The 23,319-nt window shown below is 30.1% G+C and overlaps 4 protein-coding genes across 8 annotated transcripts; 1 reads left to right on the forward strand and 3 right to left on the reverse strand.

Annotated features, from left to right (window-relative positions):
- Positions 1 to 557: 557 nt before the first annotated feature.
- Positions 558 to 1,073, reverse strand: LOC114175458 (bZIP transcription factor 27). The gene has a single exon (XM_028060216.1). It carries the CDS (start codon positions 1,071 to 1,073, stop codon positions 558 to 560), a length of 516 nt encoding a protein of 171 aa, XP_027916017.1.
- A 3,545-nt stretch (positions 1,074 to 4,618) lies between these two features.
- On the forward strand, positions 4,619 to 10,835 carry LOC114176399. 4 transcript variants are annotated; one of them, XR_003602999.1, is made up of 11 exons: positions 4,632 to 4,837; positions 5,485 to 5,549; positions 5,690 to 5,824; positions 6,348 to 6,416; positions 7,329 to 7,358; positions 7,865 to 7,897; positions 8,941 to 9,011; positions 9,372 to 9,453; positions 9,692 to 9,825; positions 10,313 to 10,405; positions 10,551 to 10,835. XR_003602999.1 is itself a non-coding variant. In XM_028061442.1 (10 exons), exons 1-10 carry the CDS (start codon positions 4,708 to 4,710, stop codon positions 10,608 to 10,610), a joined length of 729 nt encoding a protein of 242 aa, XP_027917243.1. In that variant the 5' UTR covers positions 4,619 to 4,707; the 3' UTR covers positions 10,611 to 10,832. The 4 variants fall into 4 exon arrangements, 3 of the variants coding, with proteins under 3 accessions (XP_027917243.1, XP_027917242.1, XP_027917240.1); XM_028061442.1 differs by lacking the exon at positions 9,692 to 9,825 and having other exon boundaries at positions 4,619 to 4,837; positions 5,524 to 5,549; positions 10,551 to 10,832; XM_028061441.1 differs by lacking the exon at positions 9,692 to 9,825 and having other exon boundaries at positions 4,635 to 4,837; positions 9,372 to 9,464; positions 10,551 to 10,832.
- A 579-nt stretch (positions 10,836 to 11,414) lies between these two features.
- On the reverse strand, positions 11,415 to 13,113 carry LOC114179045 (SKP1-like protein 1A). The gene is made up of 2 exons (XM_028065242.1): positions 12,735 to 13,113; positions 11,415 to 11,854 (listed from the first exon to the last, which is right to left on the reverse strand). The coding sequence occupies exons 1-2, from the start codon at positions 13,026 to 13,028 to the stop codon at positions 11,681 to 11,683; spliced, it is 468 nt and encodes a 155-aa protein (XP_027921043.1). The 5' UTR covers positions 13,029 to 13,113; the 3' UTR covers positions 11,415 to 11,680.
- A 3,337-nt stretch (positions 13,114 to 16,450) lies between these two features.
- Positions 16,451 to 20,235, reverse strand: LOC114177387 (cell number regulator 13-like). 2 transcript variants are annotated; one of them, XM_028062708.1, is made up of 9 exons: positions 20,116 to 20,235; positions 19,661 to 19,763; positions 19,075 to 19,517; positions 18,565 to 18,959; positions 18,226 to 18,326; positions 17,731 to 17,802; positions 17,062 to 17,168; positions 16,880 to 16,973; positions 16,451 to 16,693 (listed from the first exon to the last, which is right to left on the reverse strand). In XM_028062708.1, the coding sequence occupies exons 3-9, from the start codon at positions 19,483 to 19,485 to the stop codon at positions 16,641 to 16,643; spliced, it is 1,233 nt and encodes a 410-aa protein (XP_027918509.1). In that variant the 5' UTR covers positions 19,486 to 19,517; positions 19,661 to 19,763; positions 20,116 to 20,235; the 3' UTR covers positions 16,451 to 16,640. The 2 variants fall into 2 exon arrangements, with proteins under 2 accessions (XP_027918509.1, XP_027918511.1); XM_028062710.1 differs by lacking the exon at positions 20,116 to 20,235 and adding an exon at positions 19,858 to 19,930.
- Between the last annotated feature and the right edge of the window lie 3,084 nt (positions 20,236 to 23,319).

The raw sequence follows: 23,319 nt of genomic DNA on the forward strand, positions 1-23,319 counted from the left end.
ATCATGTATTCATACTTTAAAGGGTACATTTCTGTCTCAGTGGAACGTGGCTCTGGGTAAAATGCTTCTTAAAATGGAGCTGTATATGTTCGATATAGGTTTCCCTTCTTCCACTCATTCGTTGCGCTTTCACCCAACTGCTGCCAAAACAAAAATAATACAGATTTTATCATCCCAAAAATTCCCTTTTTTAGAGTATGTGATAGGATGAAAGATTAAAAATAGTTAAAAGATTCATTTTTTTTTTTTACATAAAAAAATGCATATTTATTTTCCTTCCCCTTAATGGCATGAGTTTTCCAATCAACAGTACAAAGGCCAAGAAAATGGGAAAAAATGCGGCGGTGTTGTACGGAGAAACCGAAACCAATAACCAAACGAGATAAGGGAAAGAAGGGAACCAGTTGCTGCTGTTTTCTGAGTCTTGCATTCTCTTCTCGCAACTGTTTGATTTTTTGCTTCAACTCAAACAAGTAAGCCTACACAGAGAAAGCAAAACACAGGTTAAGCAAAGAAAGACGAAAACCCGAGACAGTGTATTTTGGTTGCACTGCACTCTATATACTGAGAGTTGAAGAAGAAGCAATATTTTCCTGCTTTCTGGCTCTGGATCGAGCAGCAGATTCGCGATTCTTCATGAGTCGTGCGTCGCGCATGTCCCTTGAAGGTGGTGGAGCTCTTTTATTCGAAAATGGGTGGGCAAAAGGTTCGGTCTTTGAAGCAGTATGAACCAATTGCAGGTTTTGCGGTGGAGGGTACTCAGAGCGCGTGCTTAAGGTGAGAGCAGTCACCGGAGATGTGTCCACAATGAAGCTGTTAAAGGGTCGAGGTAGAAAGTCTTGAAATTTTGCAGCTTTGGTGTTGTGGTCGGTTAAGGAAGTGAGGTTGATGCCGTCCCACACATCTTCCATGGCTTTGTTGCTGACAGTGTTGTTGTTGGTTGTCGGGGTTTGGCGTGAGAACTGGGAAGAAGGTAGTGAGGAAGAGAGGGGTTTGTGGTTGAGGTTGTTGTTCCTGTTGCAGGTGGCGGCGGCGGCGGCGGTGGTGGTGGCTATTGATGAAGATGACAGCATTTGGTTTGGTGGAAGGTGAAGTGGGGCTGGATTTGGAATGGTGAGGTAGGGGAAGGTGACAAATTTGGAACACTTGTTTCAGGAGTGTGAAATTAAACATGAAGGAACAGTCTTTAAGTTGGGCTGATGTTGGTTACACTGTTTCGTACGTTGTCTGTGATGAACAGTCATGTCTCGACTGTCCTGGTTTGCAACTTCTGACATGTCCAGTAAGCATCTCTTTTATAACTTTTGTTACTTTATTTAGGTTAACTATACTTAATGCTCGTAATTCTTTTAGGGTGTGTTTCTTTAAGGAGTTGACATGAAATTGAGTGTGAAAATAAATTTGTATAGATTTATGTAAATGAATTTTTGTATTTTTTTGAGTAGATTTAGAGAGTAAAGTGAGTGGATTTGGAGATAAATTTTATGAAAGATAGTGAGAGATTTTATTGATGTGATATATAAAATTAATTATAAAAATTGATAAAATTAGAAAGTTACCAAAATACCCTTGATGAAAAAAGATAGTGATTTTGTAATTTGATGTTATAAAAATATTTATAAATAATTAATATGAATTAAAAAATATTAAAATTATATGAAATTATAAAATAAAAAAATAAATTTTTATAAATATAAACAAATTGTACAATTAAAATTAAAAAAAGGTTATATAATTAAATGTTAAACAATACAAAAAAGTAAAAAAAAAAAACAGAAAACAAAACACACGACACCGGTTACATAATGGGTGTCACCCTCCTCTTTTCAAAGACACCGATTACGTAACCGGTGCCATACACACACAATGCACTACACTGGTGCACAACCCCTCACATGGACTCACACTCCCAACCCCTCACATGCACTCACACTCCTCTCCATCTCCTTCACTCACACACTCACACCAACACTACTTAACTTTCCCCACACCAATGCATGTCATTACATAACACCACCACCACTACTTCACTCCATCCACACCGGTGCATCACCTTCAAACAATGAGAGACAAGTTTGGTCACATGTTAGTGAAACTGTAGAGTTAATTTGATAAAAGTAGTTATAACACTTTCAAATCGTTGTATATATACGAAAATGGAAAATGGAATATGATAGGGATCCCGCAAATCGATCCATATTCACTCAAAAGAACAACGACCCGCATATAAATCCATCCGCACAAATGCATTCAAACAGTGCCATCCAAAAAAAAAACTGCCTTAGTCCTAGCGTTTCTGATATGCCCCGGAAAAAATAGGATGTGAAAATAATCAATGCATGCAAATACTTGAAGGTAAACTTTTTCCATTTTCGTAGGTAACAAATGTGAGAGCAAGATTTTTCGTTCGACTGTGTTTAACGTATTTACAAATAATACAAAGAATGTCAGTTTGGACAGGGTAAACTATCGTACAAATACATCACTCTTGAAAATATATATTAGGTTCAGTGTAAGTATATATTGTTTGTAAATTTTTCAAACTTTTACGAAAAAAGGTTTATTGCGAAAATCATTAAATTCGAGTATCTTTTTAGTCGGTTGTTTAGGAGTCTAGTTTTTTTATTTGTGAAAATATTATTGTGAAGCTTCTTCAAACTATAGTTCTTTTATTTATGAGAAATAAAAATAGAACAAGTTTAGGAGAAAATGTGAATCGAAAGTCCAATAGAAAGAAACTGTAGCTATAAACTCAATCAGAGGCTTAGTATGGTTTGCATTCGAATGATGAGTGGAGAAATGAGGAGCCACCAATTACCGACGTTGTCGACGACAATCTTGACTGGGCTAGAGAGCTACAGCTGCGAGCATGGAGGTCGAAGTGTTAAGGTGGAGCTTGTGTGAGAAGCCTCTAGAGGAAGAAGAAGATGACTTAGGTTTTTTTCACGCTTAAACAAGAATATGAAGTTGGGCTTGACTCACTCAATTATTCTTCCACCATACCTTTGGTATGGCAATTTCTTCCTATACCCCCATATTTTATTATTGCACCCCCAAAAACAAGTTATAAAGTCAAACTTGTCCTTCCCTTCTTCCATCTTACTCCCTCTTATTACCTCCATACTTTCCTCTACCTCCATTCCATCATCTTCTTCCACCTCCATCCTAAAAATTTCACAAGTGTTCAATAACACAAATGAAAAATTTATAATAATGTAAAATGAAAGGAAGATGATAATCAACAATGAAAGACATGAAATGTAAGTTCCGAATTTATAATTCGTATGTATTATAGATTACACAATCTATAATGCAAAATTATATTATGAATTATACAATACGTAATGCAAAATTATATTATGAATTGTATAATTCAAAATGTAAAATTGTATTTTGAATTATATAATTTAGAATGTAATTTTTCATTATGGATAGTTAAGTCCATAATATTTACTGTTTGTATAATTCAAAATTATAATTACACTAAAAATATAATAGAAATTTTAAAAATTATTGTGCGGATAAAAAAATATGGGAGTGGAGGAAGAAATTCTCCTTTAGTATGTTACACTCTCCGTTTTTTTTTTACGCACTTCCTTTTCTGGTTTGTAACCTGGCCAGGCCTAATCTTTGTCTTTTGCATTCTCAGATATATTTATATTTTTATTTTAAAAGCAGAATTGTTAATTACAATTTTTATTTAAATAATATTAAAATTTAAAAATTACTTGCTATCATGTTGATAATTAAATTTTTTATCATGAGTTTTATATTTACTTAATAATTAAAATAATAATAAAATTACATTTTAAACATATCAATCAACAAATACTTTATTAAAAACTACACGTCCATAATTTTTTAGTATGAACTCATGGTCAAATTCAACTAAAAAACATCATTTCTAAATAAAATTTATATTGATTTGTAAATTATTTCTAATATATTTTAGAGTTTTCTATAGTTTGCCTTAATAAAATGTGTTGTAACTCCTCTTAATTTTTTTATATAGACCTTTTGTGACAGGAATGAAGTTAAACACTATTAAAAGAATAATTCAGTGTAACTATTTTTAAATTAACAAATTTTCTCCCAAAACTTCTCTTGAATTACACAAATAATAATATCTTAAAAACACTTTTTGACATTATTATACATTAAAAAACTAAAAAAAATCCAACTCATTAAAAATCATTCGATTTTTATAACTTATAAAAAAATTATTATCGCGTAAATTAAAAACTATTAAAAAGATATTACCTTTAAGTTATTAAGATTACGTAGATTAAACACCAATAGAAACATGTTTATACTTTTTTATTATAATAATAAAAAATAAAAACATTATTTCACATGATTATTAAAATAAAAAACCATTATTAAATTTTTTTAGTAATATATGCATAAGAAATAGTTATAAAATAAATAATTTTTATAATTTTATCACAAAGAGATTTTTATTATATGTAGTTAATTGATTTTAAAAAAATAGTATTAAAATTTAAAAAATAAAATATCAAAATGAAATATACTAATAAAAAAATAATATTCAATTGCACAGACTAAATTTACTATTAATGATTACCCAGAAAGAAAAAAAAATCCTTTCAATGTACATGGTTCCGTATATGTTGAAGTAATTATCACTTTTATATCCCTTGAATGTTGTAATAGAACTATGCAAGAGCTGAAACACATTGAATATATATGAGGCGGGAAGGAAGAGCGAATACAAATTTTGAGCAGCTCTTCCCACAGCTTTATACTTTATTTTCTGGCGTTGAACAAGATCTCTGTTCGGAGGGTTGCTCGCGAGGGCGAGAGACACAATTTCACGGTACGTTCTTTATCTCAATACTCTCGATTCTGCTTTCAGCTATTCTCTTTGTTACTGTAATTAGGTCACAGTACCAATTACTTCCATTACCGATTGTCGCAACAGGTTTCCTAAACTCAGAACTGGCTTAGGGTTATAAATAGCAATTTTCCATAGCAATTCATTGATAGTATTATATAATAAAACTGTTTCTACTGCGTAATTCTGTTCTGTCCTAACCTTAAAATGAATATAAGAGAAAAACAATAAACGAACCTAACAGCAGAAAAATCTGATTTGCTGACATAATTTGTTTGGAAAATTAGAAGCAGAGAAAATGTGATAAAAGAAATCGTGTATATTTTAAGGAAAAAAAAAGCTTTAACATGCATTTTTGTGTATTTATTTATTTCCTCTGTGATCATCCTCAACCAGGCACTGAATTTTTTCTGTTATTTTTTTGTTTCTGTTGGTTCTTGTAATCCCACTCAATGTTTAAATATGTGTCTTTCAACTTGCTTTGACTACTGGTGTGTAACGACTCGTTATGAGGATTCCAAAATCTGCTAACATCGCAGCTCACAATGCTAATAAATGAATGTCATATACTTGTAATTTTGAGGCAGTTTCCATGTACTAAATCTCTTTTCTAGCTCGTATGTGTTTAGGTTTCCAATATTTACCAATTAACGTGCTATATCTTTCAGGTTCCTTTCAGAGGAACTCATTTCAGGTAAATTTTTGCTCACATCTTTGATTCACAGTTCACTTACTTGAGCAGCATATAATTTGCATGCAGAAGCTTCACTTTCCATTTTTTTTCTTTTATTTCTGTTCTGTGTCCAATGATTCTTCATGGCCACTGATTCTAAGGCAATGGACAAAAGACTTGAACATGGTGCCAAGGCCTCGCAATTGCCTTCTAATGGAATTGGATCCAGGTTCTCCAATTTGGAAAAGTCTTTCAAATATTCTATCAGATCTTTGCTCACTTCATGCTCAAAGGAGGTACACTTTGTTTCTTCTTTCTTCTCTCTCTTCTCAGCGCTGCTTTTAATTGTGTGGTATAATGAAAGAGTTAACAATAGGTATGTAAAAAAATTTCACTTATTAACCCTGAATGGTGTTTCCAATAATAGTAATAATAATTTGTTTTCATATTGGTTTAAAACTTGAGACCAGTTTTATGGTTCAGATTGACCGGATACCAGACCGGTTCACTGGTTATAACAATTGTGTGGTATCACTCCCTTGTAGTTTATAGACGCATAAAACATTAACCAGATCTATTGCACTAGTTCAGATCAGATGCTTTTGAACTAATCAGATAGCCATACGTTTAGACAGTGTTTCTGGCTTAATAATAGGTAGTAAATGGTTGAGTTATGTTATGTCTAACCCATTTTTTGATAGCATACCTTTTTATCCTATGGTTTGTGTATGACTACTCAAGTATAAATCTGAAATTATGTTAATATTTAGCACTCTAAAACGGCTATATATTGATACATGTTTTTTTTTATGCTTAAAGGAATTTTATAAAGCATTTTCAAGTTTCTCTAACACTGAAAGGGAATTTCTCCATCGCCTATTTCTTCAGGTATGCATGCACTGTTGGTATTAATTTGTCCATGTTAGAAGTATATTTCTGAATGTTACATAGTAGGTTTATAGAAGGTATTGACTGTCAAAGGGACGTCAAATTAAAAGGCCATCTTTACAAATAATACGTAAAATGAACAAGACCTTAAATGTGATAATATAGCAACATCTTGTTAGATATGAAATTAAACAAGGAATTGTTGTTACTACCAAGCTTGTCTCTATCCAGAAACATGTATCATAAACCTGCTGCCCCAAATAATTGAGTGAAGACAGATGAATGACTTCGTATCTAACACGCCCCGTCACACTGGAGACTTACGAGACTGGAAGCCTTTAAAAGCTCAGACTTTGCACTGACACTGCTTACCTTTTATTGAAATATAACATTACTTTAAAGCACAAAGGATCTAATACCAGCCTACCTAAACAATTTCTGAAGCACTTCAGAGAAAATACTTTCAGGCTGCACTGATTTTAAAGGAAGAAGGTAATGGACGTGTAGTATAGTCCCCAACATCCATCAAACCTTCTTTTTTAAGTGACTAAAAAAAGAACAAACAAAAATAAATTAAAAAAATAAGCAAAGACACACATGGGTGTAGTTGTATTTGATAAAAATGAGTGATCTGTGCATCACCACTCTTTTATAAAATGCAAGACTACACAAAGAAATCTGCGAGTTATTGTGATTGATAGTTTGACACTCCTTTTCACAGGAAGTGTCAACTTTTCTAATTGTAATAGGAACCAAATAATATTATTTACAAATCAAGCTATATATATCATTCCTCCTCTCAGCTGAACGCAATTCACATAAATTCCTTTGTTCTGTTTTTCAAAGGTGTCAAGAAATATTTGAGTTCCATTTTTTGTATTCTAATTGCCCTTTTTGTATCATGTCTTTCAGGTCATTACTTCATTGCATGAAAACTTAGAGGTAAGTTCGTGATAGGTGCTGACGGGAGTAATGTTGATGTAGAATCCATTCCCTCCCAAATATAAACAACTGATAAGATGCGTTATACAACAGTTGAGGATGTTATCTAAATATCACTTCTGCTGATGCTGATGTTTCCCTATTTCAGATTCTTAGTAATGATCTCTGTCATCTATGGTTTGAGTCAGCAAAGAGAATTATCTTCTTGAAATTTGTATTAGTTAGCGTATGTTAAATTTGTGTCTGTTAGTGTATGCAATGGTTTAGTATTTTTCTTTTATTTCTTTTAAAATGATCGAATCATGATTTGTTGTTACTGTGCAATTTTGTTTTGTTTCTTTATCTTTCCCTCTCTCACATGTTGGTAGATTTGTCAGGAAACATCTATTCAATAACTTGTCTCCTCTTACTATTTATATACTCATGTGAAGCTTTTTTGCTTAAAGAATCTGCTATCATTTTGATAAAAATGTTAATTTTAAATGCTCAGTAAATTATTTTTACAGGAAGGGTTTCAGACAATCTGTCTTCAAACACAGGTATAGCTGAATTATTGTCTCCGTTCTTTTATTCTAAAATTTAAACAAAAATGTAGAACAATTTTGTATCTGATTGCTCAACATTCACGTACTGCAATTTAGTTAGAATTGCAATCATAAAGAATAAAACCTCTAAAATATAGAAGTACATACACTTTCTTTCTCACAGTAAAGACATACTAATTTTATAGGATCTTCCTCTCTAGTTCATACTTGAAGGTGCTGTGTGTGGAAAATAATATGGATACGTTATTGAGGATAGTAATTGCATATACTTTTAGGCAAATCCTTAGAATGTAATAAAATTAATAATAAATTTGTATAAAACTCCTCCTTATTCTTGTGCTTCTTTTCATGGATACTTGTATTTATTGTTGCAAATGGTCAAAGACCTCCCATTCTCACTGGTAGTTGCTAAAAGTAGTACAAGATTAGTAAAACTAAGCGAATAATAGCTCTTCTTATTTAATCAAATCACTTTTACTCAAATTTCAATTGTGGGAATCTTTAGAACTAGCCGAGATAGTTAAGTAGTTGAACCTTTCTAGTTCTATTTAAGTTTCAACATCCAGTTCTCTACAAGTTAAGATTTGGCTTTGGAGATATTGAAAGGCATGTTTGGATAAGCTTCCCAAGAAAGATTTGTAAGAGAAAAATATGAAAATAAAAATGAAATTAATTTCTCCACAAGTTAAAATTAGCTTATGTGAGTTAGCTTGAAGAAACTCTCATATAACTTCTTCAAATTTTTATTTTTAACTGTTGCATAAGTTAATTTTAACTTACCAAAAAATCAATTCATTTTTTTGTTCTTATCTTGTTTCATAGAAGTCTTTATGGAGAAGTTCTTTCACATAGACTCGAAATCTTCTACAGTACCTACAGAATCATAACAAGATTCAGTTACTCTAACTAAAGTGAAAGTTTTGAGTGCTTTTAGATACCTTGACATAGGTCAGATATGGTGGGACATACAGGCATGCACTTACACTATTCTACCGTATTCAAGTTAGTCTGTAATTTTGCATTCAACTTTGCTGCAGGCAGGAGCCACTCTTGATGCTGTGGAGGAAATTGTGGAAGAACAAGATCTAGATGTCCTGTTTTCGGATAGGTATTGTAGGATTGTGCAACAGCTTTTTAAGTAGTTTGTTGTAGGATGTCATCATCATCATCATCATTATTATTATTATTATTATCATTATTATTATATATCTGAAGTGGTCATATTAAAAATTCCATTCATATTACCAATCAAATAAAAAATTAGTGAAGCTTAATCTTCAATACAAGGTTCTCTTTTGTCAATCGCATTTTTAGTTTTGTTGATAGAGATTTCAGATTGCTTGGAGACCCAATGCTGATTATTTTTAACACATTTATTGAATTTCTACTTATCCTATATTTATTGGTTATTAACGTTTACAGTATGTTGATTATTGAACTCAATATGGAAACATTGATAAAAATGCAGGAGTAATATAACGGATGTTTCTGAGAATCTGTCTATGGCTAAGAAGAAAGAAATTCAACACTTAATGCATATGGTTCAATCGGTAGGTACACGGTACATTACCTGAATGCATCCTTGTCATATTATACTGAAGGTGAACTAGAAAATAAGAACTTTCTTTTTTATCAATGGATTGCACATCTTGAATCTATTTGAGGCCACTATTTTCACCCAGCCTAAAAGGACAAAATACTCCACTTCCTGTGCGTCTGTCACTATTTTCGTACTATTCCATGCCTTCTTTCTAATCCGCGGTTTTTATTTCTATTCTCAAATTGTAGTAATAGACAAAAAGTTTGTGACCCTTGGTCCTGTGGACTCCAGGAACAGCCTTCCACTTTGTCATGAACCTAACAATTATTCCTTGGAGCGTAACAGTGATAACCTTTGTCTACAACTCGACATACAATTTAAGGTTACAAAGCAAACACTTATTAAGTTTGTGAATTTGAATATAAATCACTTTGTTAAAATTTGAAATCATATGAAATACGTATATAGAGCTGAAAGGTTTGGACATGGAAATACTGCAAAGAAAATTTGGTTGGGGCACAAATGATGTTAGTTATAAATTGAAAATAATATTTTTCCTTAGGCCCTTACGCAGTGTTTGTTATAGGGAGAAAATGAGGGTATATCTTTTTCTTATTTGTTTGAAAACTTTGAGAAGAGAAGGAAATGGAGGGAACTATCTTGAGTTTTCGTTTTTTCTCCGTTCCTCTTCATTACTATTGCTAATGGTAAAAAAATTTCTCCCTTCTCTTTTAAACCAAACAAATATCAAATATCCTTCCGTTCTCTAGCCAGACCAAATATGAGATTTTTCCGCCCTGTCCTACCTTTTGAATCGTTTGTATTTCTTCTACTCTTATACTCTGTATGATCACCTTGTTGTTTGTTAGGGAGAGGAACATAATCAAGTGTTGCGCACCCGACTGCAAATGCTTAGGGAAGACAACAAAGTATTATCTGGTGCTTCCCAAGCTGTCAAGAAGGTGAATGTCTCTGAACTCCTCTATAGTCATTCCATTCCATTAGTCGAAAGGTTATATAATTCTAATGTTTTGTTATTTGGGGGTTTCTTTTTTGGCTGATGAATGTCTCTTCCATCCGTTACTTGTTTATGCGCATAATCAACAGTTCAAGAGCATGAACTTAAATTATGGAGCCAACAGCGGCGATGGGATCCATGATGTATAACGTAACTTGTATGTTCTCCTGCAAATTTGATGAAGGTTCCTTTTTATTCATTTTAGTTTTTACTCTGTTTTATTTTTTATTATCGTTTTACACTAGTAAGAAGGAACTAGTTACTTTAAGTGAATGTAGCTTGTGTCACTACTAAGAAAATGAATGTTACTACCTTTGTATATGACCATTAATTTAAAGTTCTGTGAAGAAAGAACTACCTTTTGTTAAAATCAATTCTTGCTTTGATACCGCCTACCTATGTTTTGGTCAAAGAATTTAGTCTTTTAATGAATTTGAAAACATCTGAAACTCTTTAGAACCCGGAACTCTTTATGTTCTTGCTACAATTATTTATGAATTTTAGACTCTTTATGCTAAAAAAAAAAATCCAATCGTTGAGATGCCTTTTAAAATGTTTAAAAAGTCGGGTCAAATTTTATAAAAGGCCATCATCTGACATGTAAAAGCCTAGTGTTTTAATTGTAGAACACTCGAATAATGACTAGTTTTTATATGATTACCCGAGCTCAACAAATATATAATTATTGCGAACGACTGGCAAATAAAAGGGAGACCAGAAACTATATTATATTATTCTTTAATATAAAATTTAAACGCTTTTTTACAAGTTTGTAAACGTAAGTTTCAATTTCTATGATAATGAGCATAATTAATTTCTATCTACACCTGCAGCTTAGATAAAGAAAAAATACAGCATTTTAAAGTAGACATGTAGGGGGGACCAATTTTAACAGCCTAACATTCTTACGTTTCTGGGAATTAAAAAATCACAACATCAATCAAACGAATAAGTCGCGAGAAGGAACCGTATTATTTAGTAAACATAGATGAAAACAATTACGAGACACACAGTTTGATAATGAATCAAACTTCATATACTAGAGACTCAAAAGCATTACCAAATTCAACTATTACTTACAAATTTCAAGATTGCCCACAGGGTTCAACAAAGAAAAAGTCTTTTACGCCAACATATCAAACATAAACAAAACAGTAACAGAATAACTAGCAACTATCATTAATCCCATCCACTGCTTTCATTGGCATTTCAAAATAATTCATTCAAACGCCCATTGATTTTCCCGACGAACTTCCTCTTCTTCCTCAGGGGTGAAGTCATTCTTAATGTTAAAAGTCTTGCGAATTTCCTCAGGAGTCTTCCCCTTTATCATGTCAGCTACAGTCTGGCATGTAAGGTCCAAAAGGTTCTTGATATTCAGGTAGTTTGCAGCCTGTAACAAAAACCAATAAATAACAGAGTACCATACCACCAAACAAAGTAAATCAGAGATCAACATAAGCATATACATACAGAAAGACAATTCTACACCGATGAAGAATAAGAAAAATTGTAGATGCTACAACTACACACACAACATAATCATGTGATGATCACGGATCAAATACATATAATGCACAGTTGACTATAAAAGAGTTAACTGAGTTATAGTCCTTATTAATACTTCTCCCATTATTTATATTTACCACAAATTTTTTACAATAATTTTTCATTCCATGCAAACATGTGCCCAATACTTGTATGGTTGTCATGTTATGTTAAAAAGATAATAACAGTCACATCATTCACAAACTATTACATTCTTATAAAATTGAGAACTAAGGGCTTTACTTAAATACACAAGGTCTATCTAAGACATCTTTATATTAAAAGACTATGGTTATGACTCCATTATTGGAGATGCCTTCTTATACAATCTCCTCCACTCCACTGAGATAACTTTCTAAACTACAAACAGACCATGGATCAACTTTGTTATTGATCCTAAAGATGCTGATCAAGTTTTAAATTTAAATCTGAAACCCCCGCCATCAAAACTACAGCAAACAAAAGCAACAAAATATTCTAAAAAACTGCAAATCCAGTTTAAAACCTTGTTTGTATTGTTAAGGTTGCACAACATCATCATCATCACCATTATCTAAATAAAGAAACAACAGTACAAAAAAAAAAGGATAAACCCAAATTTGAAGTAAACAATTAAGCAATATGCCTATCCACAATAAATCAATAGAAAGAACCCTAACCTCTACACCAAGAAGAACCATAATAAAATCATAAATAAAAGAAAAAATTAATTCAAGAGAACAAACCAGAATGAGATCGAAAAGTGTGGCCTGATCAACCTTGACGAAATCAGCATCCCAAGCCTTGAGTTCATCCTCAGTAGGCTTTTCATCAGCGCTAGTGGCCTCAACGTGCTTCTTACAGTACTCGATTACCTTTGCAAGAATCTTGCTTGTGACATTGGGAAGGGGAATTCCACTGTCGGCACAATCATCTTCTATCATATGCTTTATCGTCTGAGATTCCAGAGCTACAATCTCATCCACTTCGAACGCCTCACCGTCCGAACTCTTGAGCGTGATCTTCTTTGTTGATGCCATGAACAAATCCCTAACCCTAACCCCTTTTTCTCTCTTGTTCGAGCGATTCTATTTCTAAAGCAAAAAGCTATTGGTGAGAACAAACGTGTGGTGTATCATCTATTTATGGCGCTGTTATGTGGGTCCCACCCGATATGAGTTGAGTCACACCGCTTCGTCACAATCATTCATTGGTTATATGAAATATTTCATTTTAATAATTTTATTTTTCTTAAATATTTGAAACAATATACTTACTCTTTTAACTTCTTACAATTTTAGATTTAAATTAAGTAACTCAATAAAATATTTTTTTTTATATATCAGAGTGTGTAATTCCTCAATTGAATCCGTTTTTAGATTAAACAAACTCTGATTCAAACTAAAATTTAGATTCTAATATTAATTAAATTAATATAATCAAATCATTAGATCTCATGATGATGTTCTATAAATTTGTATAAAGAATGAAAAAAAATTGTTATGTTTGTGATAATGATCTATACATGTGTATAGAGAAGTTTAAATATACTACTAAATAAATTAAAAAAAAGTGTGTTTTATCTGGTATGAATTATTCATCACAATAAAAAAAATGATGATTAAGACTATTAAAAACCTTAAAGGTAAATAATGTAGGTACTTTTCCTTACAATATATTTTATTTGTATTGTCAAATCATTTAAATCATACTATAATTTAAATTTCAAATTATGAAATTATTCTAATGTTTAAATTATTAATATAATCATGTATATTTATAAATTAAAAATAGGAAATGTGTATATATATTTTTCTTATGAAAAATTGAAATTCATTTTTTTGTGGAGAAACTTTCTTTTACAATCAATAATTGATTATTTTAATAGGATATATGAACAATAACATATATCTTAAATTTTCTTTTATTTATGTGATTGGTATTGATAAGTTTTCATGACATGGTTTGAGTTATATAAAAGGGATATTGGTGTGTTTCCGTTTTATTATTTACTTTAAGTTAATTACAATTATATGGCTAATATCTTTCTCCAACCATATTTACATCTTTTATTTTTTTTGTTTTCATTATTACATTCAAGATGCAATTATGATATTTTCAAAACTTGGGGAATTCATACTTAATCTTACAAGAATATTAGTGATTTTAATAAAGAGGAATGACAATGTATTTTGGAGAAAATCTTATTAAATGTGAATAATTTTCTCTACACTAATTTATATATTTCTATTTTTATTATAGTCAATATTTAAAAAGAAAATATTTGGGGTACCGTTTTATTTGTAATCGGTATTGTTCGAAGTGTGCGCTGATAATTTCATGATACAAAATTTTGTTTCTATGATATTGATTCAATTTTCACTTACATTTTCACGTAACAACTCCTCAAAATTTAAAATTTAAAATAATAGTTAATACAAATGTGTCCGGTGAAAGTTCAGCGAGAGATTGTTTTTGTTTAATATTTTTTAACTGTATAAAATCATTTTATATATATAGTTGTTATATAATTAAATTATTTTTATTTTTTAAAATTTTAAATATATAAATTAATTTAAAGACATAATTATGTTTCAAGCCTGACTAAATTTGAAAACTTTTATCTGAGTTTCAATTAAATCTGTATGGTCTACTGATTAGTCAATCAATTTAAAATTTACAAATAAATTTCCATTATTAAGTGCTCATGTTAAATCAATAATGAGACTCTTAGGTGGCTTAGTGAGTTTTCATCACATATAATCTTCTAATTTTTTAATTTTACAATTTTAAAGTTTAAATTTTAAATTTTATAATTCGTAATTTCTTATATTTTTGTAGTTTTATAAATAGATTGATATATTATTACTATCATGTATAAAGGAAATTCTCCTTTTTACTTGCTTTTCAATTTTATCATTTAAAGATTTTTAAAAAAATGAAATATATTTTTTTTTAATTTTATCTTTTAAATATTAGTTTTTTTATTTGACCTAATTTTATAATTATAATAATAATAATTATAATAATTTTATTATTTTGATTATCATACAAGAGAAGGGAACACGTGCACATGTGTTTTCATGATGTTCAATTTTAGTGTTTTTTTTTTTTTTTAATTTTACCCTTTAATAAATTATTTCTTTTTTAAACTTAAAACAATTATTTTACCATTATTACTATGTAAATAATCCATTTGATAGATTTCATTCATTTTTTTTTTAAATTAATCATTGTTGAACTAAAATAAATATTTTTTAATAAGAAATTTATCTACAAAATAAATAAATATTTATAATAAATTTAAAAATTGTTTATATTTAATTTTAAAATTAAAAAAAGTAAACATAAAAATTGTTTATATTTACTTTTAAAAATAACAAAAGTGAACATAAACGTGCATAAGACATGTATTTTCACTAATTATTTATTATTATTACTATTTACTTTATTATTATATATATATATATATAAAGAATAAATACTCCACACTTAAAAATATTAATTCAGATATGCAGAGAAAAAAGTTCAACATAGAAATATCAATTTTATAGTATTTACATACATACATTATTCAGTTAAGTGATGACAGCCAATTAAAGTGTTGGAGTCCCTTCATCCTTAAAATTAGAGAGATGAGAGATTAAAGTTTAGAATTTATATAGAAGTGCAATGCCTAAGAAACTTAAATTGTGTGTCCATCTAAATCATATATAAAGTTCCATGGAAACTGGTTCCCTAAAATCAGAATCGATTCTCCCTATCCCAAATCCTATAATCAGAATCGATTCTCCCTATCCCAAATCATATATAAAGTTTCATGGAAGAGATTTGATTTTGTTTTCTTTGTTAAATGTCCTTAATTATAAAGGTTTCATCTCATCCAGAACTAATTCTCATCACTTCAAAATTTAACAATGCATCTACAATCCACGTGATTTGAAGGAAGGTAATATGGTAAAATCTTGTAAATTTTTTTAATATACTTTTCCATTAAAGTTTTAAATTTTTATATTTTACACAATAAAAAGATGATGTGCCATAGAAAAAAATTATGAAAGAAAATAGAATATTTTTGAAAAAATTGTTATTTTTTTAAAAACTTTTATTAATAAATGTGATTTCTTCAATTTCAGATCATCTGTTGAGTTTCCTAATACTTTTCTACTGGACATTAAAAATAAGTTGACGTTAGTGTAATAAAAAAAATTTAATATATTTTAAAATATCAAAGTCTAATAATATATTTTAAAAACACATTATAAGAACAAGAAAGAAAAATACACTAAAATATCCTAATTCAATTTCTTCTTTATAAATGAAACGAATAAGTAAAATACAAAAAAGTTTACATATATAATAATAAGATATATCAAACAATAATAAGTTCATGAAATAATAATAGTAATAATTAAAAGATAAAATGAGCAATTAAGTCTATTTTAAACTATATTCAAGCGTTAACATAATATTATCATTTACCATCATCTAAACTTAAGGACGTTATTTTTTTTTTTTTTTCTGAGTACATAAAACAGAAACTTCTTTGCATATGACTTCTTGAGACAATCCTAATTACCAAATTGCTTCTAAAGTGTATGTAGTGTTCAACCCTAAACAACAACAAAATTTCTATGTTAATCTCATGTTGCTTACGATTCCATATATTGTGAGGGTGGAGGCCTTGTGGTAGTCTTCTCAGGATCTGCAAAATGGTTTAGCAAGAACATTTTACAAACAGAACAAACAGTTTCAGCACCACACTTCTCTAAGAAAAAAAATTAAAAAAATATCTTATTTTTAAGTTTCTTTTAGATCTTCCATGTATTTGAATTGTTCTTCAATCTAGTAGGTTTTGAGAATAAAGGAAATAGAATTTCAATTCCCATACCAGAAGCCCCGCGGATCTCAACCTCTCTCCATTCTTGCACAAGTGCACAGCAGCAACACATTAAATGAGAAAGAAAATCATCAACATAGCCTCCCTGGCATACAGTGTCATTGGTTAATAAACATGAAATATACCACAAATACGTCAGCACCTCGTATTATCCAAAAGGAAGGAAAAATTACTCTAATGTTCAACATCTTCCGAAGCTTACTCCTTATGCAGCAAGTATAGCAGCAGCAAGATAAAATCAAAGAATATGCCATCAATTCGTTACATACTTCTGCAGAGGCTGAAAACCCACCAACAACTTCAAATTATAGGAGCAAGACCGTGTGACAAATGAACCAAGTTGTTGATGATAACAAGAATTATATAAAAGCAAAATAACATTTGAACTTAAAGAAACATTTGTATCAATTTACCACATCCCAAACAAGAGCAGAAAGTATAGTTTTGTCTCATTTAACATCCAATAAAACTAATATGACAAAAACCAGCTAGGCAAATGGTGCAGAGATTATTTGAGTAATTTGGTGAGACTTCATTATTGTTAAAATCCAAGATGTAACACTCCAATACAGTCTTAACTATATGAAAGTGTAAGCAAGGCTTGCTTTAGTTAATTTGATGATTTTTTTTTATTTTTTTATCAGTAAGGGTTTGGGAAAAATCATGGCAACCAAAAAGGACATTTTTCCCAGTTCAAAAGTCTATGTTGAATGCCCTTAATACCTTATTAGGAGTTTGATCTAGTTATGTTATAGCTTTGTCAGCAAAAAACCACACAGGAAAAAAGAATTCAGATATAGATTCATCATTACAATGTTAACAATACATTATAGCTCACTTACATACTGGCCTGTCAGTTGCAACACTAGCAATATCTGACAATGTTCCACAAGGACAGAAGCATGTCTTTATACCTGCAAACCAAATTATCCACTTATTGCTTGAGATGAGAAGTAAAACAGGATTGGATACCTGTGTTGAGATTTCTATTACTAAATATTTTCTCATTAGTCTCTTAAGTTTCAGTTTCAGAGTTTCAGAAGTTACAGTAGATGTTGCAGTTAGTTATTCTCAAATCAATTCTTTGGATACAGAGTTTCAAATGTTTGGAAAGATCTTCATAGCAGATTCTACAATAAAAGATATTTGTAATAATTTCCTCCCATAATTGCTTTAATTGAGTTAAATAAGACATCTATTACTTTAAAGATTTTGGTTGAACATGATGTCTGATGAACAAACAATATACTCTTATAGTAACCCCGGTGTGATGGAAGAAACTATTCTAACTAACTAGACTAGAGAGAGAATCAAATTAACAGAATGAGAACACATACAAAGACAAGGTTCAGAACAGCAAGCAAGTAGATCAGTATGCCAGTCTTCCCTATTATGTGAACCTCTTCTTGATAGCAGATCCTTTTCTGAAACTGATGATCTGAGTGAACCCACACAAATGAAGGGTCAGATCAATTGAGATATAAGTTAGTAATAATAAAAGGTAAGAACAATAATTTTTTTGTAAAAAAACCATTACTGGGAGCATGACAACACATGAAATCAGATTTGTAATGCTTAAAATTTGTTTAAGTACAATAATGTTTGGGTCAAGAAGTTACCACTGACCAGGAGTTTAACCATAACACATGAAATCTGGACAAGTGTGATAACATTACCTTGATGAGGAAAGAGTATCATTGTTTTTTTGGATGTTTTCATCAGAACCATTGGCATCAGAATAACTGTTTCCACTGTACTCTACTGTCTTGTTATTTTTTTCTGAATGATAATGAGCTGCAACTTCTGTCACGTCTAATAAATGTTGAATGAATTCATACTGATATATATCCATATTTGCTTGTGACTGTTGCAGCTCAACTTGAAGCTTTTCGTTTTCTTTCTTAAGAGCTTCGTTGAAAGAAAAGTTTGGATAAGAATAGGAAAGAGTTTTCTTGAGCACCACAGCATCACCTTTGTCAGGTTCAGGTTTCAAAATGACAGTCTGTATCTTTTGCTCCTCATCATCTAATGTATACTCACATTGATCCTTTTCAATAACTTCAAGTCTCTCCTGAACATTCCAAATAACCAAGAGATCGCGCGTTAACAGTTACCAGACCAAATTTATGAACTTAAATTTCTTCATGAAATTGATGCAACAAGGAAACAAGGCGAATTGAAGATACCCTGACTCGATTATTGTCCACTAGCGAAATGAGAGGAACAAGGTGCAAGTATCTGTCAATTTCAGTTTGAGCCTTCCTGAATTGATACACAATGTTCCATCCCATAGCCAGCAGATAAAGATAGCTACGATCTTGACAACTATGAACCAAGATGTAAGACCTTCTAAGAGCATCTTCTAGCTGCTCCAGAGGCTCTCGGGTTTCTGGGTACTTCTTTAGCTCAGATATCTTCAGCTGATCCAGCAAGTTTCCGATCAACTTCAGATGCTGAGCAAATTGCCTGCAGTTCTTCTTGTGCATCCGTGCTGTACTTGCAGCTTTCACAATCATCCCAATTAACTTCAAAGCATCTATGCCCGTTAACTGAGCCACATTTGCAAGCTCCCCAAAATATTCCCATGAAGATGCCATCGTCTCTCCCAACACAACCTAAAATGTAAATGCTTTTTCACAAAACCAATGTAGACACCAGGAAAAATCATAGTTAGACCTCACTAAAGTCATGACCTAGATTAGTTTTTAGCAAAACCTAGAATAAGTAGTACCAAGGTTATCCAAGGAAAACCACTAGAGTTCATTTCTTTACCTTTGATTATCAGATTACATTGACATCTCAAGCATTTGCAATCTTCCGCTGCATGGTGTTCTCACTTCTCGAAAACAGCATTGTCCTTCAAGATTTCTCGACACTGCAACGCATGGAAAATTCAATTCAAAAGCAGTGGGTAAAATGAACAAATCTTGAGAGTGCCAATTACACAATGACTCTAATATCTGATTCACCTCTAAACCCAGATCAGAAGATGAACTGAACTGATATTTTCACCCATTTAATCAAAATTAATCTCACTTTTTTTTTTTGCTTAAAAAAATAAAAAAGAGTATCTCGGTTGTCAGTTAAGAAACCTGTTAGAATATTCAAGACTTCTTGCTCACAATGCGTAACGTAACATAACATAACGGAAAACTTTTGCTTTAAACAAACAGAGGAAAACATTAATTAACAGAAAGAAGAAAAAGAAGAAGAAGAAGAAGACTCACACGCTACACAACAACGTCAGAAAAACCAGATGAAAATAAGGAACATGGAGTCAAGTAATGCCAGAAATTGGTTTGCGTGAAGAACCTTTTGTTGGCTTCTGCCCTAAGGAAAAAAAAAAAAAAAAAAAACAGAAACGTCCCCTGATAAACCTTTGTGTCTCTCTGTTTTGATTGTGTTACGGTTGGGTGTGGTGCCATGAAAGGCAGTTACGTAAGTGCCCCTCATTTAGCCATTGTCGACAGCGACAGTGGAAATGTAAATGTCTAATGTTTGATATTGTTTATGGAAGAAAAGTTGGAAGGTAATCCAAACACGGTGTTGGGAATGGCGTTGGAGGTGGTTGTTGACACCGACGTGGAACCAAAGTACGTGAGTGAGAGTAGCTAGCATGGCACCTTTCTCTGTTATGTGAGAAAGCTCAAAAAGTTATTTGCGCCAACCCAACAACCTTTTTCTGCAATTTTTACCTCAAAATGTGGGCAAAATAAACGAATACTTCATTCACAGACACACTAGTAAAAAAAAATTTAATAATGATGAGAGTACTAAATTTTGATAACTTTATTTTACAATATTATGTAATTTATCATTTTTTAAGTAGTTTTGTAATATTAAAAATAAAAAAATAAAGAATTATTTAAAAAATATTACTTAAAATTGTAATAGAAAGTTGTTAAAATTTAATAATTAACAAATTATTTTTCTAAAAAAAATCAAAAAAAATATGAAGACTGTTTAATATTTTAACAGGAATGTTTTTTTAAAATTATAATATTAGATGGACGAGTTTAGTGCTTCATTTTTTGTATTTTAATTAATTAAATTAAACAGTCGTGTTTTAAAAGTTATTGAATTTATCAACACTCTATTTATTTTTGGGTGGTATGAATTTTATTTGAACATCACTTTTTAATTGATGTAGTCTCTTAACCTTCTGCTTGAGAGACAAAAACAAAAAAATAAAGAAAATAAATGAAATGAAAATAAAAGAAATGGTTGAGAAAATATATTTTATTAAAATATTATTCTATTTAGTTTTTTTATTATTTATATTACTATTGGAGAAAATATATGTTTTGGTATCTTTGCCTTTTCAAATTGTTTTTCATTTTTATATTTCAATTTTATAAACTTAATATTTCAAATTTGAAAATGTGTGATTTTAATTTTTTATACTCAAATTTAATATATATTAATAATTTTTCAATTTTTTTCTTCGGACTCTATTAAATTGCCTTACACGTCAAGGCCCATGGTTAAGCAAAAGGTAGCTTTTGAAGACGAAGGGTACATACCCGAGATGCTGAGAAAATGAGATTCTTCGTCATAAAATTATTTTACATAATATGAAATATTAGTTCCTTGTATTTAAATTTAACATGTGGTAACATTTTAGTGTTGCAATAGAAGCTAAATTAATTTGAAGTAAATATACAATTATAAAAATATATATTTAACTCTTATTATTACTTTATAGTTTTTTAGCCATAATTAATTTATGATGACTTTTGGAACAAGAAATCACAGAAATGCGTAACGGATTATGTTGAAATAAAAAATGATTATATTGTTGCATAACGCTTTATGTCTCACCCTAGTGTAGGTTTTCTTCTTTTCTTTTGTTTATACTAAATCAGATTTCCCCTTCCTCGTTTCTTTTTTACTCTTTCGAAATTCCCTTGTCTCTACAATCCAAGCATTCCGAGTTTAATAAATCTAACACTACACTAAAAATACGATTTACAGTTTATATTATGATAAATACAACTATATTATAAAGTTAGAAAAAAAAAAACACACTCATTATATTCAGACATTACATGTTATAATTTCTTTTATAACATTCTTTTTTTTCTTCTTTTAATAATTTTATTAATACCAATGTAATACTTTTTTATATTTTAACATTTGACTCATTAAAAACATATTAAAAAATTCAAAATTTCCTATTTGGTAGTTCATGTACTTATTTTGAAATAATCTAATCCATAAAACTTTTTTTCAATTACACATTATTTATTGTTTTAATTTATTTAATTAAATCATTAGTAAAACATGAGGTATTTTTCTCATTCTTAATGAAAATTATAATATGATAATTCCTACCATAATCATTTACGTATATATATATATATATATATATATATATATATATATATATATATATATATATATATATATATAATTCATAATTAAACATCTTTTAATCGAGTTCCCCTCTTTTAAATGTCATCCAAAAATAAAAATGATTTGAACGTTGTCACTATTCTTAAGAGATATATTATTGAATATTTTTTAATGAGTTAAGAACATAAAATAATTCATTTCATTTCACCACATTTGAATGATATTTGAGTAGGATAACATAGTTAAATGATTTCAATATTTCATAACTCATAACTCATGCATCACCACCATAATTCTTAGTTGACCGATATCATATTCGCTTAAGGTTGTGTTCTTTTGAAAAGAAGGATTAGAAGGAGAGGGAGAGGGAGAGTAGAGATCGAAATAATTACAATGTGAAGTTGGTGTTGTTTCTGTTAAGTGATTCAAAGGTAAATTTATAGTGATTAGAGAGTGAAGTCTATGAAAGTTTGTGACTGAATTGATTGATGTGATATATTAAAAAAAAAACTTTTAGTAGAAAAAAAATTTAGATTACCAAAATGTTCCTATTGTTATAGGTAATATAAAATTATATATAAATACTTTAAAATTATTTATAAATTTTATTGAATGATTGAAAATATAAAAAAACATTTATAAAAGAATGAATAATACGATATATTTTGTATAAAAATAAATTTAATATATAAGGTGGAAAACAATTAATTTACATGGAAACTTTTTTTTCTTTTTAATAGTAATTTTAGAAGTAATTATATTTTTATTATAACCATAATAAATTATTATTACCGTTAACATAGAATTAAGAAAATGAACTAAAACCACCACATGTATTAAGTTTAACCGTTAAATCACATATAACAAAAATTAAATAATGAATGGTAATTTGGTAAATCCAACTATGTCACCATCTAATCTCATTATAGATGGTGAGATTGAATTTTCAGTCCATCCTTCTAATCATCTCCTCCCATCACCTTGTATCACCTCCAAAAGAACACATTACTTACTTCTTAATCATCTCTTCCCATTCCTTATGAATAGTACATCTACTCAAAAGAACACAGCCTAAG

The sequence above is a fragment of the Vigna unguiculata genome, chromosome 3 (assembly GCF_004118075.2).
Source record: "Vigna unguiculata cultivar IT97K-499-35 chromosome 3, ASM411807v1, whole genome shotgun sequence".
Lineage (NCBI taxonomy): Eukaryota > Viridiplantae > Streptophyta > Magnoliopsida > Fabales > Fabaceae > Vigna > Vigna unguiculata.